The sequence below is a fragment of the Schistocerca nitens genome, chromosome 5 (assembly GCF_023898315.1).
Source record: "Schistocerca nitens isolate TAMUIC-IGC-003100 chromosome 5, iqSchNite1.1, whole genome shotgun sequence".
Taxonomy (NCBI): domain Eukaryota; kingdom Metazoa; phylum Arthropoda; class Insecta; order Orthoptera; family Acrididae; genus Schistocerca; species Schistocerca nitens.
Window position 1 is genome coordinate 691,281,695 of NC_064618.1, and position 16,056 is coordinate 691,297,750.

The following is a 16,056-nucleotide window of genomic DNA, read 5'->3' on the forward strand; positions in this document are numbered from 1 at the left end:
AAATTTAACTAAGTACTTTTAAATTAGAAAATCTGCAATGGGCAATAGTATCAATGCATTTATGTGTCCAGTAGATGTAGCTCTGTAATGTTTTTTGAATGTTAATTACATGTTATCATTAGCAATATCAAATAGTTTATAGTCTCTCTTACTGTGACACATTTCATCAACAAATATCAGACTCTTTGGCGAGAAGTGCAGAAGAAAATTACAAAATTATTTAATGCCAGGAGTGGTACATAAACAGAGATGTCAAATCAAGACTTGTTTTGACCACTATCTTATTTCTGCTGCACAGTGATTTTGATTATAATTAGGGATCCAAAAATGTAGCATCCAATTTTGACATATTTTGAATCATTTTTGTCAAAATCCGCACCTGTTTTTGGCAAAATCCACACCTGTTTTTGGCAAAATCCGCACCTGTTTTTGGCAAAAGTTGCATGTGTTTTTGGCAAAAGTCGCATGTGTTTTTGGCAAAAGTCACATCTCAATTTATTTTTGTTTTTAAATGATTCAACATACAAATTTAAAAGGTTGTTCACGCTTCATGTCTGAAGAAGGAGCCTTAATGCTTTGAAAAACTGAGTGGCAAAGAAAAAGTACTGATTGTCAAGCTTTTTGACTGGAACACTTCCTTTTCCAAAATGTTCAACAATTTTTTTCTGAAACAGTCTTTGCTTATTTAAGATTTCAACACATGGTTGTTTCTGAGGAGAAGCAGCAGCAGCATTTTCCTACTGGTAAAAAAAGTGCTTATCTGAGTCAAGATATTTCTCAACATTATTTCCTTTCCCGACACAATTTGATAACTGCAAAATCTGCAGAATATTGACATCAACCTTTCATGTGCATTCACAGCCATGCGGCGTGAACTTGACAATGCTACATATAGCATTATCGTAACTGCCATCTGCTTCCCATCTGCTGTGCAGCGAACTACATTAATTTAAGTATAAACTGTATTTTTCTTACTTGTCGCTTCTTCTTTTCGAATACTGGTAATAGTGTTCCATAGATTTCGTGTTTGTTTTGAATACAATCAGAGAGAGTCCCTATAGTCAGCTGTAGTGCCAGTAGTGCTAGTGTCTGTTTTATTCAACAGTCCACAGACAGGTAGTGCTTATTTTCATTGTTTTCAACAAGAAGTGTCTAGTAACCACAGTTTAGTCAGCTATCAGCTGCCTTTAGTGAATTAGCAGTCGAGTTAATAGCTGATTAACTGTCTACAGTAAATTGATTTCTTACAAGTGAACCTCCCCATCGCACCCCCCTCGGATTAAGTTATAAGTGGCACAGTGGATAGGCCTTGAAAAACTGAAAACAGATCAATCGAGAAAACAGGAAGAAGTTGTGTGGAACTATGAAAAAAATTAGTAAAACATACAAACTGAGTAGTCGATGCGCAAGATATGCAACAACAAGGACAATGTGAACTCAGGAGCGTCGTGGTTAGCATGAGTAACTGCGGAACGAGAGGTCCTTGGTTCAAGTCTTCCGTAGACCGAAAATTTTTCTTTCTTTATTTTTGCAAAGTTATGATCTGTCCGTTCGTTCATTGACGTCTCTGTTCACTGTAATAAGTTTAGTGTCTGTGTTTTGCGACCACACCGCAAAACCGTGCGATTAGTAGACGAAAGGACGTGCCTCTCCAATGGAAACTGAAAACATTTGATCGCAAGGTCATAGGTCAACCTATTCCTCCACAGGAAAACACGTCTGATATATTCTGTACGACACTGGTGACGGCATGTGCATCACATGACAGGAATATGTTGTCGACCCACCTAACTTGTACACTTGGCGAATGGGTAAAAAGATTCTTCTACCTTGCCCGATTTAGGTTTTCTTGTGGATGTGACAATCACTCGCAAAAAAGTGATGAAAACGTAAAGAGTTTGTCACATAAACTGAAAATAAGAAGTTATATTTTTCACTCGAGGGAAGACTTGAACCTAGGAACTCTCGTTCCGTAGCTACTCTCGCTAACCACGGGACCATGGTGCTCCTCGACACCCATTGACCTTGATGTTGCCTATCTTCGCATGGACTACTCAGTTTGTATATTTTACTAATTTTTTTCATAGTTCCACACAACTTCTTCCTGTTTTCTCGATTGATCTGTGTTCAGTTTCTCAAGGCCTATCCACTGTGCCAACTTATAACTAAATCTGAGGGGGGTGCGATGGGGAGGTTCCCTTGTTAGGATGGATAGGATGTGTGACTGCTGTGTGCGACGCAGGTGGAGCTGGCCACTGTTCGCGAACAGATGAACGTATTGATGGCCGCGGGCAGCCGTCTTCAGCCTGCTGCCTCAGAGTGTAGTGGCAGTGGGGAGTTTGGTACATTGCATGGTACACCCCAGGTGTTACATGCTTCACCCACGGTCCCTGCGGACGAGACATCTTTGCGAGTACCGGGCGCAGTTGGGCCACCCTCTCCCCATGGGAAGCGGCGGGTTCAGTGGCGTTTGCGGCACACGAGGCAGAGGGTCAATGTGGAGTCTGGCCATGTGGCATCGCCCGCTCTGCCTGTGAGTGGACATGTGGCCGCTCCTTCAGCAAGGTCCGAGCAGGCACACGGGGGGGGGGGGGGGGGGGGGGGGTACTCTTAGGTACTCTTATGTTTTCAAATTCTGAGGCAGACGTCATCTCAAATGCCAAGTTTTTAGATCCTTGTTTATAATAAAAAAGTAGGTTACGTGTTGCAGGGATTTCTGGTAGAATGCAAATATCTTTGCAGTAAAGGACACTGCTCGCCCCCCCTCTCTCTCTCTCTCTCTCTCTATCTATCTATCTCTCTGTGTGTGTGTGTGTGTGTGTGTGTGTGTGTGTGTGTGTGTGTGTGTGTGTGCACGCGCGCACACCTACATGGTGCTGGCTGAATGAATAGAGTACATTTTTTCAGCATGTGGAGTAGGTTGAAGTATGGGTTGTGTTGGATGGGGTGATTACAAGGAGTGAGACGCAGAGGGCAGGGAGAGGGATTGGGGGTGGGTAGCTAGCAGCTCAGAGGGAGGCAGTTGTTTTGTCGGTAAGAATGCAGGAGGGAGGGGTGGCAGTTACACAGGCTAGGAAATGGCACAAGTTTGTTTGGAGAGCGTGGAGAGCAGCACACACTGAAGGTGACATGAGGACATGAATTCAGAGGTGTTGACTCGGCAGACGACGGGAAACTGTTAGGTGGAAGGTGCAGTGACAGTGGGGGCTGGAGACTGAGGCCTGGATGACTACCGGAGTGAAGGATGTGTTACAAAGATAACACCCACCTGCGTAGTTCAGAGAAGCTGGTCATGGAGAAAAGGATCCAGATGGTCCAGGTGGTGAAGCAGGCATTACAACTGAGGATGTTGTGTTTACCTACATGTAGTACCACCGCATTGTCAATTTTGTACTTGCTGACAGTTTTGCAGTGGCCATTCATTCTGGTGGACAACTGGTTGGTAGTCATACCGACATAAAAAACTGTGCAGTGTTTTCAGCAGAGTGGTATGTAACACTTCTGCTTTTGACAAGTGGCCAGGCCACTGATGGGACTGGGTAAGCCTGTGACAGGATGGATGGGTGGATTAGGCATGCCCTGCACCTTAGTCTCATCATCATCTTTGTTTGCCTTTATCCAGCATCAGGCTGTGTTGTGACATTTATGGTACTTCTCTACTTTCCTCTCATCTTTCCACCATTATTCTCCTATAAAGGTTTTGTTCTCCTTCTTTTGAAACTGGTCTTCATCGAATAGATCCATCTTGCTCTAGATCTCCCTCTTGCCCTAAAACTTGGCCTCCACCTTTTCTTTTTTTTAATTCTTTCATCTTCCATTCTCTCATGTCCAAACCATTTTAACCTGTTCTTCTCAACTGTCTCATTAAGCTTTTCTACTCCTATTTCATTCCTAACATCTTCATTTCTCACTCGGTCTCTCCTCAGTTTCCCTAACATACTCTTAGTTCTTAGGAATCTCATCTCACTGGTTTGAAGTCTACACTCTCCTCTATTCTTGTCATTGTCCATACCTCCCGAGGAGATCACGAATGTAAAACTAGAGAGATTCGAGCGTGCACGGAGGCTTTCAGACAGTTGTTCTTCCCGCGAACCATACGCGACTGGAACAGAAAAGGGAGGTAATGACAGTGCCCTCCGCCACACACCGTTGGGTGGCTTGTGGAGTATAAATGTAGATGTAGATGTAGATGTCTCTGATGCAAGTCGGGGTAGGTATAAAGAACATCTTCTACAGCACTTCCTTTCACTTCACTGGCACTTCCCCTTCTCAGACTAAATCCTCCACATTGCTAAAGTGCATTGCTTGTTGTAGCCCTTTGCTAACTTCGCATTCTCCAGTACCTCACTTCCTAGGTATTTATAGTTAACTTTAAATATCATGTCATATAATATTAGTTTGTTCCTTGCTTCTCTGCCTCCTCTGGTTACCACCATAGTATTGCTTTTCTCCATACTGCATTTCATTCCTTATTTCCTGATTTTTTAAATTTAAGATGACTATTTGTTCTTGTACATCCTTACAGTTGATTCTCCACACCAAAATATCATTAGCAAATAGAAATAACTTCATCTTCCTTCCTCTATGAGCTTCTGTAGTCACTATCCCTATTTTATCCATCACCATTATAAATAATAATAGTGGCATCACACTTGCTTCTCTCAATCCCAGAACATTCCCAAATCTATCGGTTCTTCCAACTTGGGGCTGGTACAGATGAAGCTTTTGTCATACACTACTTGAAGAATTTCAGTTGTTTGTTTTCCGTCTCCCCTTCTCGCTGAAGTTCCCCATACCTCTTCTCAGAGGACACTATCATAAGCCTTCGCGTTATGTCAAGCAATGTCATCACCACAACCTTCCCATACTCTCAATGCCTTTCCACCAAAAGTCATACCAAAGATTGGGTCCACTATTGATCCACCACATCAAAAACCATAGTTCTCATGTTTCAAATGATCTTCCACTCCTCCCCTCTCCCTCCTCAACCTCCTTTCAAGTACACTGTGCACCATTTTTGGCACCTGTGATATGACTGTAAGGCCTCAATAGTTATCTCATACTTTTCCGTCTCCCTTCTTGAACAATGGAATTAGTACTACCTTTCCCCACTCTTCACGCACACATTTCTGCATCCATATGCATCTTAACATCTAAATCCTTCATCTGGTTCAGATTCATTGATGACATCTTTGCTATCTGGATCAAAGGTGAGGACACCCTATCCACATTCCTCCAGCACCTCAACAACTTCTCCCCATCTGCTTCACCTGGTCCTACTCAAACCAACAAGCCACCTTCCCAGATGTTGACCTCCATCTCAAAGCCAGCTGCATCAGTACCTCTGTCCATATAAAACCTACTAACCATCAGCAATACCTCCACTTTGACAGCTGCCACCCGTCCGATACCAAGGAGTCCCTTCCGTACAGCCTTGCCACCTGTGGTCGTCACGTCTGCAGTGATGAGCAGGCCCTCTCGAAATATACCGAGGGTCTCACTGAAGCCTTCACTGACCATAATTATCCTCCCAATCTTGTACAAAGACAAATCTCCTGTGCCTTATCTTTCCAGTCTCACACCACCTCCCAAAGTCCCACCGTCCTGCCACAGAGGAGCATTCCCCTCATAACTCAGTACCATCCAGGACTGGAGAAACTAAATTACATCCTCTGACAGGGTTTCGATTACCTCTCATTGTGTCCTGAAATGAGAAATGTCCTGCCCACTATCCTTCCCACCCCTCTCACAGTGGTATTCCACCGTCCACTGAACCTACACAATATACTCATCCATCCTTCCACAACCCCTCCTCCCAATCCCCGGCTCATACCCCTGTAATAGACCTAGATCCAAGACCTGTCCCATACATCCTCACACCACCATCTACTCCAGTCTGCTTAGTAACATCACCTATCTCATCAAAGACAGGGCTACTTGTGGAACCAGTCATGTGGTCTATTAGCTAAGCTGCAACCGATGTGCTGCATTCTATACAGGGTGTTACAAAAACGTACGGCCAAACTTTCAGGAAACATTCCTCACACACAAATAAAGAAAAGATGTTTTGTGGACATGTGTCCGGAAACACTTAATTAGTTTCGTCAGCATGTACTGTACTTCCTCGATTCACCACCAGTTGGCCCAATTGAAGGAAGGTAATGTTGACTTCGGTGCTTGTGTTGACATGCGACTCATTGCTCTACAGTACTAGCATCAAGCACAGCAGTACGTAGCATCAACAGGTTAGCGTTCATCACGAACGTGGTTTTGCAGTCAGTGCAATGTTTACAAATGCGGAGTTGGCAGATGCCCATTTGATGTATGGATCAGCACGGGGCAATAGCCATGGCGCGGTACGTTTGTATCGAGACAAATTTCCAGAACGAAGGTGTCCCGACAGGAAGACGTTCGAAGCAATTGATCGGCGTCCCCGCGACTGGGGAAGACCTAGAACGACGAGAACACCTGCAATGGACGAGGCAATTCTTCGTGCAGTTGACGATAACCCTCATGTCAGCGTCAGAGAAGTTGCTGCTGTACAAGGTAACGTTGACCACGTCACTGTATGGGAGTGCTACGGGAGAACCAGTTGTTTCCGTACCGTGTACAGCGTGTGCAGCCACTATCAGCAGCTGATTGGCCTCCACGGCTACACTTCTGCGAATGGTTCATCCAACAATGTGTCAATCCTCATTTCAGTGCAAATGTGCTCTTTACGGATGAGGCATCATTCCGATGTGATCAAATTGTAAATTTTCACAATCAACATGTGTGGGCTGACGAGAATCCGCACGCAATTGTGCAATCATGTCATCAACACAGATTTTCTGTGAACGTTTGGGCAGGCATTGTTGGTGATGTCTTGATTGGGCCCCATGTTCATCCACCTACACTCAATGGAGCACTTTATCATGATTTCATACGGGATACTCTACTTGTGCTGCTAGAACATGTGCCTTTACAAGTACGACACAACATGTGGTTCATGCACAATGGAGCTCCTGCACATTTCAATCGAAGTGTTCGTACGCTTCTCAACAACAGATTCGGTGACCGATGGATTGGTAGAGGCGGACCAATTCAATGGCCTCCACGCTCTCCTGACCTCAACCCCCTTGACTTTCATTTATGGCGGCATTTGAAAGCTCTTGTCTACGCAACCCCGGTACCAAATGTAGAGACTCTTCGTGCTCGTAATGTGGACGGCTGTGAAACAATACGCCATTCTGCAGGGCTGCATCAACGCATCAGGGATTCCATGCGACGGAGGGTGGATGCATGTATCCTCGCTAACGGAGGACATTTTGAACATTTCCTGTAGCAAAGTGTTTGTTTGAAGTCATGCTGGTACGATCTGTTGCTGTGTGTTTCCTTTCCATGATTAATGCGATTTGAAGAGAAGTAATAAAATGAGCTCTAACACGGAAAGTAAGCGTTTCCGGACACATGTCCACATAACATATTTTCTTTCTTTGTGTGTGAGGAATGTTTCCTGAAAGTTTGGCCGTACCTTTTTGTAACACCCTGTATAGGCATGACAACTGACAATCTGTCTGTCCACATGAATGGCCACCGACAAACTGTGGCCAAGAAACAAGTAGACCACCCTGTTGCTGAACATGCTGCCAAACATGATATCCTACATTTCGATAACTACCTCACAGACTGTGCCATTTGGATCCTTCCCACCAACACCAGCTTTTTCTGAATTGTGCAGGTGGGAACTTTTTCTGCAATACGTTGTAATTTCCCATAACCCCCTGGCCTCAAACCTTCATTAGTCACTGTCCTCAACCATCCAGCCCCTTCCCTGTTCCCATTCTAGCACTACAAGACCGTCATTCCACTACCACAGTCTTTTTATTCCTCTCCTTTTCCACTACTCCCCTGCCCTCAGTATAATCTGCAGCACTTTCCTGTCCACCTCCCCCACCATACTATCCCTCCCAACTCCAGCCTCCTCCTTACCCCCACCTAGTCACCACTCTCGTATGTCAGTCTATCGTTGACAGAGCCTTAACAGCTGAAAGCTACAATTGTGGGAATCTCTTTGTTATGACTAACTGCGACTCTTGCATCTCTACTATATGGTGAGCAGCAACCTTCCTTCTCATAATGTTGTTACATTCCATCCTGGATTTTCCATTGTTTGATTTTTGTTTTTCACATTTAGTAGTTTGTTAATGTACTCTTCGATTCTTTTTCTGATCTCCTTAGATTGCAATTTTAGAATGGGGCTGGAGTTTGAAGGATGCTGCAAGAGAAGTTTTGACAGCAGCAAGGCCATGGGCATAAGAGATGCTGGTGTATTGGGAGGTGTCATCAACTGTGATGAGAGGGATCCATGAGGTAAAGGAGTGGGGACAGCAGAGAGTCGGTGAAGGAGATGGTTGGTATCTTCAATATGGGAGCCTGGATAAAGAGCAATTGGTGGGAGGTGTTGCTCAATGAGAGCTGAAATCCATTCAGTGGTCGGCACAATAACCAGCTACAATGGGGCATCCAGGCTTGTTGGGTTTGTGAATTTTGGGGAGCATCTAGAAGGTGGGCATGCTGGGTACCGCAGGGATGAGGAGGGAAATTGATTCAGAGCAGAGATTCTGGGAAGGGCCTAAACCTTTAAGCAGGTACTAGACGCTATGTTGGTCTTCCAGGATGGGATTGCTTTGGTAAATTTTGTAGGTGGGTAAGTCAGACAACTGGCAGAGGCCTCCTGCAAGGTAGTCACTGCAACTCGTCACACCAGTCTGAAGTGTTTGTCTATAGTGAGGATGATTAAGTTAGGCCCTGTTTTGAGACTGTGTATAGCTGTTCTTTCCTCTGCTGAATGGTGGGTGTTGTTACGAAGTTCCCTGGGGAAGGATGGTGAGCCCAAGTTGCAGGTACGGAATTTCTGGAAGAAGACCAGGAGGCGGTTAGGTGGGAGGAGTCTGACAAATCCAACAAGGTTAAATTTGGGTGTGGGGCTGAAGGTAAAGCCTTTGGATAGGACTCTAACTTCTGTGAGAATGAGGTTCTTGGTGGAATGGTTAACAACTATGTTTTGAGTTTACTTGGGTTCTGGACTTTGCTGACTGACTTTTGGGACTGTTCATTCAGCCAGTGGGGGCACAGGCTTGAGTATGTGTGCACATTTTCTGTGTGTCCTTGTGTACTGTACTCTAGTTAAAAAAAGAATTACGCAAAGTTAGGAAGCTTTTCTTTTTTATCTGCCTATCGATGAATCAATTCTTCCACTTTTCGGTGAGTTGTCTCCTTTTATCCTGAAGTATTTACGTTTTACCATATCTTTCCTATTACATTTAAACTGCCTAGTAGCTCTCTTCCTTCCTAAACCTCGTGTTGTCCTCTTTCTTACTTTCTTGTAATGTACATCTACTCCGTCTCTCCTGTATTCTCCATCTGTGTCTTTTCCTAAGTTTTCCTCTCACCTATGTTATGCAAACACTTCAGTTCTGACCAACATTGTCGCGTGTGACTTTTGTGACACCTTGTAGCACTGGAAGCAGCCATTATGAATGCATTGCCGGCTTTCCTATATACTACCTGCCAACCAGATCATACTTATTAAAATTTCCAGCAACTAATCATTACATTTCACCTGCAAATCCAACCACCCTTCCTCAAACTTTGCTCCAAGCAACATTTTATTCTTTCTTTCTTTCTTCTTTCCTGTGTGTGACAATAACTTAGCTGCAATCAAATATTCTGATGTAAGAAAACCACCATCCTATTGCTTCTTGCACAATTTCTTCCACCCTTTACACTCCCCAAACTCGCACTCAGTTATCCAATTCCCATCACAGCCACCGAACGCTTCTACTCATCCATTCCTCATGTCATTTCCCCAACACCATCCTTACCCCAATGGACCCCTAATCCATTAATCTTTACCAGCTCATAAAAATATCCATGTTCCTCACTAAAACCCAGTCCCATATCCTGTTCCTTAAATTCTGTCTAAGCAATGGAATCCCTCCTTCCTTCAATTGACTAATCATAAAAATCCGTATCTCTGGCTCCTGCCCCTCCTTTCAAAACTACCCTCATCAGTCCCTATCCATCGTGAACCTGATACTGCAGAAGCACCTCTTTATGACATAGACATCCCAAATCACCTCTACTCCATTCTCAACATGCTGTTACTGTGTGATCCTTGCAACACACACGTGTACCTCTGAAACTGAAACAGTTTCCCTCCATCACCTGAAGGAGCATTTCAAACACCACCTCTATAATTTGTCCAACCTACTCCTGCCTTGGGGCACCACTATCCATAAACACTCACCCTACTCACAGTGAACCCATTCGGCAAACCCCATTGCACCTAGACCTGTAGTTGACCTTTTCAATTTATCACATCCTCCAAAACTCCCTCCATAAAACCAAGAAATCTACCAAACCCAAAATCAGTCCTGCCCAAAGAACTTGCCTTCAGCCCCGTACCACAGTTTAACCATGTTGAAATTGTCAAAGACCTACTCTCCTCCTCCTAATCCCTACAGTGGAAACACTTCCTTGCCACCAATCCCTCCAATCAAAGCCAACCTTATCAACACCGAAGCTTCTCTCTCACTGTTCATACCACCATCCAATCGTGACCCTCCCCTCTCCCATGTTAGCACTTGCATCACCTTCCAAGAATTCCTTAACTTCAATCTGGCCTCCCCCTCCACCACCTGGTCCCTGCCTAAGAATGCTAATCTTTCAGCACAACAAAGGTGAGCCATACAACCTGAAAACAGATCCTGATCTAATCATCCTTCCTACAGACCACTACCACTACCATGATGAGTCACACCGAATACCTGACAGAAGGCCTCCGCCAACTGTCTGACTCCTCTACCATCAAGCTCTCTCATAGTGATCCCATCCCAGAAGTCAAGCGTAACCTCCTTCCCTCTGTAGCTAGCTATTGTGCTCCCAATGAAAGAATTTCTGCTCTTGTTGTCCAAATACCTCCAACCAATTATGCAAAAACTAGCCTCCCATATCACAACATACTAATCACTACCTTCACCAACTCCTCACCATCCCCACCCCTTTACTTCTAGGATCCCTACTCTTCACTGTTATGCCTACTCCCTACACATCAGTAGCCCTCATGTCCATGGTCTTGCTGCTGTCAAAAGCTACCTCCCCCAATGTCCTTCAGACTTCAAACATACCACCTCAGTTGTCGTACACCTTACCAACCTTTTCCTGACACACAACTACTGCTCCTTTGAGTGAAAGGTAAATGAACAAATCTGTGTCATAACTTTGGGCACTGGGATGGTATCCTCCTATCCCAATCTGTTTATGGGTCATCTAGAGGAATCCTTCCTAGCCTCTCAAAACTCTCATCCCTAATCTTGTTTAGGTTCATTGATGATATCTTCATGGTCTGGACTCAGGGTCAAAACATCCTATCCTCATTCTTTCACCAACTCAACATCATCATCTACCCTTCACTTTACCTGGTCCTGCACAACATAATGTGCCACCTTCCTAGATGTTGATCACCACCTCTCTGATGGCCCCATCGACATCTCTGTGAACATTAAACACACCAACAGCATTTTGTCAGCTGCCATCCCTTTCACATCAAAATATCCCCCTAAAACAGCCCAGCCACCCTTCGACAACGTATCTGCAGTGACAAAAACTCCTGTGCTCAGCGTGCTGAAGGTCTCATGAAGCCCTACACAGACAGGCACTATCCCCCAAACCAAGACCACAAATATAAAGGGCATTCAAAAAGAAACGAGCCAGAGGCATAATTACAGAAACCAGTACCTGTATGTTAGAAGTACTGACCCTGGCTATTGAGAAACTAGTCCCACAGTGACAAGGTGGTGAATGGCAGTCTCATAAAATTCCCGGGGCTGCTATGTTAACCAATTCTGCACGTGCAGCTAGAAGTCGTCATCCGAGGTGAATCGTTTGCCCCTCAAAGCCTTTTTAAGGGGACCAAAAATAGTGTAATCACAGGAAGAGAGGTCCGGACTGTACAGATGGTGGCCAAGAACCTCCCATTTGAATTTCTGCAGGAATTCTGCGACTCTGTTGGCCGTGTGAGGCTTTGTATTCGTGTGTAGCAGAATGACACCACGGGTGAGACTGCCTGGTCGTTTTGGTTTGAGTGCTTGGCGAAGGGTGGTCAAGATTTGCGAGTAACACAGGTCATTCACTGTCGTTCCGTGCTGCAGAAGCAGGCCATCTTGGTCAACCAAGTGTGTAGCAGAATGACACCACGGGTTAGACTGCCTGGTCGTTTTGGTTTGAGTGCTTGGCGAAGGGTGGTCAAGATTTGCGAGTAACACAGGCCATTCACTGTCGTCCCGTGCTGCAGAAGCAGGCCATCTTGGTCAAAGAAGAATGTCAGCTCCAGACTGTACATCATCGGCTAATGACACCCGTCCTTCCCTGAAGTGCTTGTACCACACCTTGACCCTGCAAGGGACATGCAGTGTTCATCGTACACTTGTGACATTCACTGATGAATGTCTATTCCTCCTACTGCTTCTGCTGTCAGAAAATGAACAACACCTCTTAGCTCTTCTTTTTACACCTCTTTTTGTCACTGTTTGTGATGTGACTGGCAGTGTTGGATGATTGAAGCATGCTGCTGCTAGCTCTGTACAGTCATATTATGTGCATGCATACCCTGAAGCGCCGGGCTGTGAGTTTCCACACTCTGCCCGGAACCACACCTCGTTACAAAGCCATGATATTACCCTCCTGTGATCAGTTTGTGCATTCCAGACTCCAGCTCATTTCTTTTTGGACGCTCCTTATAGATTACCCGTGCTATATCCTCACACACCTCTAACCCTCCCACCACCCCAATTATCAGCCAGTATCATCCAGTATCATTCTAGACTGCAACAATTGAACCTTATCCTTTGACAGAGGTCTGGTTATCCCTCATGCTTCTGAAGTGAGGGATAAACTACCCAAGATCCTTATCCCCCACCCCCCAAAAAAAAAAAAATGGTGTGCCATCACCCACCCAGCCCACCAACATCGTAGTCCATTCCTATACCACACCCACTCCCAACCTCTTGCCCTGTAGATCATATCCCTGTGGCAGACTAAGTTGAAATACCTGCCCAATCCACCCACTGTTCATCCAGGTCGCATCATGTAGGCGCCTACGCATATGTATGAATGGACACAAGCGAGCGCTCATGCGTGCTTGTGTGTGTACGCGTGTTCAAGCTACTCTAGGTCCAGAAAGGATTACTCTGAAAGCTAGCAATTTTATTTATTTATTTATTTATTTATTTACTGATTTATTTTTGTGCCCATCAGCGCCTCAATGCTTCTGCTGTTCAGTGAGTGGTCTCCTTTAATCTGAAAGTACTTCCTGTGTGTCATAATTGTTCTTTAAATGTTTATAAACATAGAACAACAAAAATCCAGTTAGGCACAGCAGTGGATGACAGTGAATATGCTTCTTCCATGTTAACAGCACACCAAACAATCGAAATAATCACTCCCTCATTTGGGTTTCACTTCTCTGCAGGGAAGTCACAGCACATAAAAATAGAAAACAGCTTTAAGTTCCTTGTATATTGATGTTAAATTTTTGATATTGCCATACTTTTTTCTGAAGATGAAGTCATAGCTTGCAATCTGTTGCAATATTAACCAACTGTTAACCAAATAACGTTGACTGGTAGTGGTCCCTGAAGAATCTGTTTTGTAACTTTGCTATCCTTTATTAAATGTGTGCCTCGATATTCCCTTCTTACTTGTCTGAAAGGTGGAAACGGGGAAAAGATGGAAAACAAGAAAGAGAACCTTAAGCTACAAATTATGCCACACTTCTAATCCAAATTTTGTATTCCAACTGTTTCTGTTTCATAGTCATTCTGTAGACATAATAACTATTAATTCAGTATAATTACAACTGTGTGACTAACTGGGTAAGTGCTACTAGGCTATAAATCCCCAAGTTAAGCGTTCAAATCTCAGGTGGACTTGAAGGACCCTTAGCTGAGTCGCACAGCGGAAGATGGTAATTGGTATGGGTGCATTTCAGTAATACCTCTTTTTATTAACCTTTAATGAAATTCACAATCACTACAGGTTTAGAGGACAAAGGTTCACACCTGAATACAACTTAGATGTCCTGGAATGATGCTTGGTGGTTGCCACTAAGCTGAGGAAGCGGGGGCTCCCAGAGTGGCTGACATACTGAGTACAGCTTTGATCCTGGGGAGGGCATGAGAAACAACTGTCGGACGGATAACAGCATTGTGGTCCACAGCATAGACTCAAAGGAGCGTAACTGTTGGTCCAGAGCCCAGGGTGGAACTGGCTGTCTAGGAACTGAGCAGTAACTTAAGTACCTGTCCACAGTGGAATACAGGTACTGTGCGACGTGGTCACATGATTGTGAGGATGTGAACAGATGTCCAAGACTACAGCACTGTTTAACATGACCTGCACACCACACTTGTGCCCCCAGATGCTGTGGCAACAGCAGAAGGCTTTGTGGTAAACAGCTCTTTGTCTCTTCTGTTGACAATCTCCCAGTAGGTGCTGTATCTAGCCAATGAAGGGTATCCACAAATGTGGTGGCTGAATATGCAAGGTTCCAGCCCTGCATATACTACAGTCCTAGAATTTTCTCTCTCTGGCAATGTGAAGAATGTCAAGCTGCATCATTGTTTAGAGCCTGTAGGTCTCCTTCTAACTGGATAGGTAAATCAGTGTGAAGGCTGGGCCATGGCTAGTAAAGAACTGTGGTCTTTAAGCAATTCTAACTTTTGTGCAATGCACAGTTTCAAGTGTGTAATCATCCTGTTTTTGTTAATATAACCCTTAGCCTACACAATCAGAATGACTCAGCATACTGTTGTTGTCACTAACAGATTCAATAAGGGACAAGAATCACTGTAGTTTTCCACATATGCAAAGCCTTGGAAAGGGTGGAATGTTGCGGAAGAAAATTCTTGAATACAAAATAAAACTTTCTACAGAAAATCAGTGAATAATTTATCAGATTGCACATGTTTCATACGTCAATAGGTTCTGTGCCCAATAGCACATACTGTGCGATAACATGTGAAGTACATGCTTGTGTTTGATACTATACAGTTACACAGAGCAATGAAAGTGCTTACCTCAAGCTTTTGATATGTTGATGAGCGAGCAACACTTCTGCATATTCCTTCCACTGTTAGTCCAATGAAATTGAGAACAGACCAAATCAGAACATAGTCATATGTGTTGTGCCACAAATATATGAAAATAAAGCATACAAATGATGCACCCAATTTCTTAATCAAGCTCGAATCGTTTCCACGGCAAGGAATGTATATGTACCTGCAGCAAAATAGAAGAGAACACGTTACATGTTTTTGCAGTAATACTAACAAAAAAGTTTTGTCTATATTTTCTCTCTTCTTCCATACAATTAATGATTGATACACGACACTACCATTGCTGTTTCTTTACTTTGTAGCCAAAATAAAGTATGAAAATGTTACCTTTTCATTTTTATATCTCTTTCCTGCAGTCAAACTTATACAAGTAACACAAGATTATCTATTGTCTTTTATGACAATCAGGGAACATGGTAGATAATCTATATTACTCGTAGAGAAGCATATATTTCTATCTGTTCAGAAATGCTTCTTATTTGAAACAAAATAACTGTGCATCACTGGGAGTACAATGAGATTACAGTAATTAGTTACATGGAGTACACTGTCTCACAACTATATCTCTAAGTAACATTTATAATGCTTTTTACTTTAAACCATATCCAGCTCTTTCATTTGACTGAAGTTTTATAAATATTAAGTATATTTGAGTTTATTAGAATATAATCTATAGGTGCCATACTTTCAAATTATTCCCTCAATACCATTTAACTTTTATCTCATCTTTAATTTGGTATCACTGACTACATTATTCTCTTTAAAACAATAAATTTTGCAGCATACAAATGAATTGATTTAAAATTATGGAAAAAGTTCTAAATGTCAATTAGCCATACTGACTGAGATTACCATTTTTTTTTCCAGTTCAGTTGTAACAGTCAGGCAGAGCTATTGA

General features: G+C 43.6%; 1 protein-coding gene across 3 annotated transcripts in view; it reads right to left on the reverse strand.

Moving 5' to 3' along the window:
- Nucleotides 1–16,056, reverse strand: part of LOC126259765 (protein-cysteine N-palmitoyltransferase Rasp) — a 167,608-nt gene that overhangs the window by 27,538 nt on the left and 124,014 nt on the right. For all 3 annotated transcript variants that reach the window (XM_049956767.1, XM_049956766.1, XM_049956768.1), the window contains one exon: nt 15,120–15,321. In XM_049956767.1, coding sequence (XP_049812724.1) covers nt 15,120–15,321 — 202 coding nt within the window. The remainder of the gene's footprint in view (nt 1–15,119; nt 15,322–16,056) is intronic.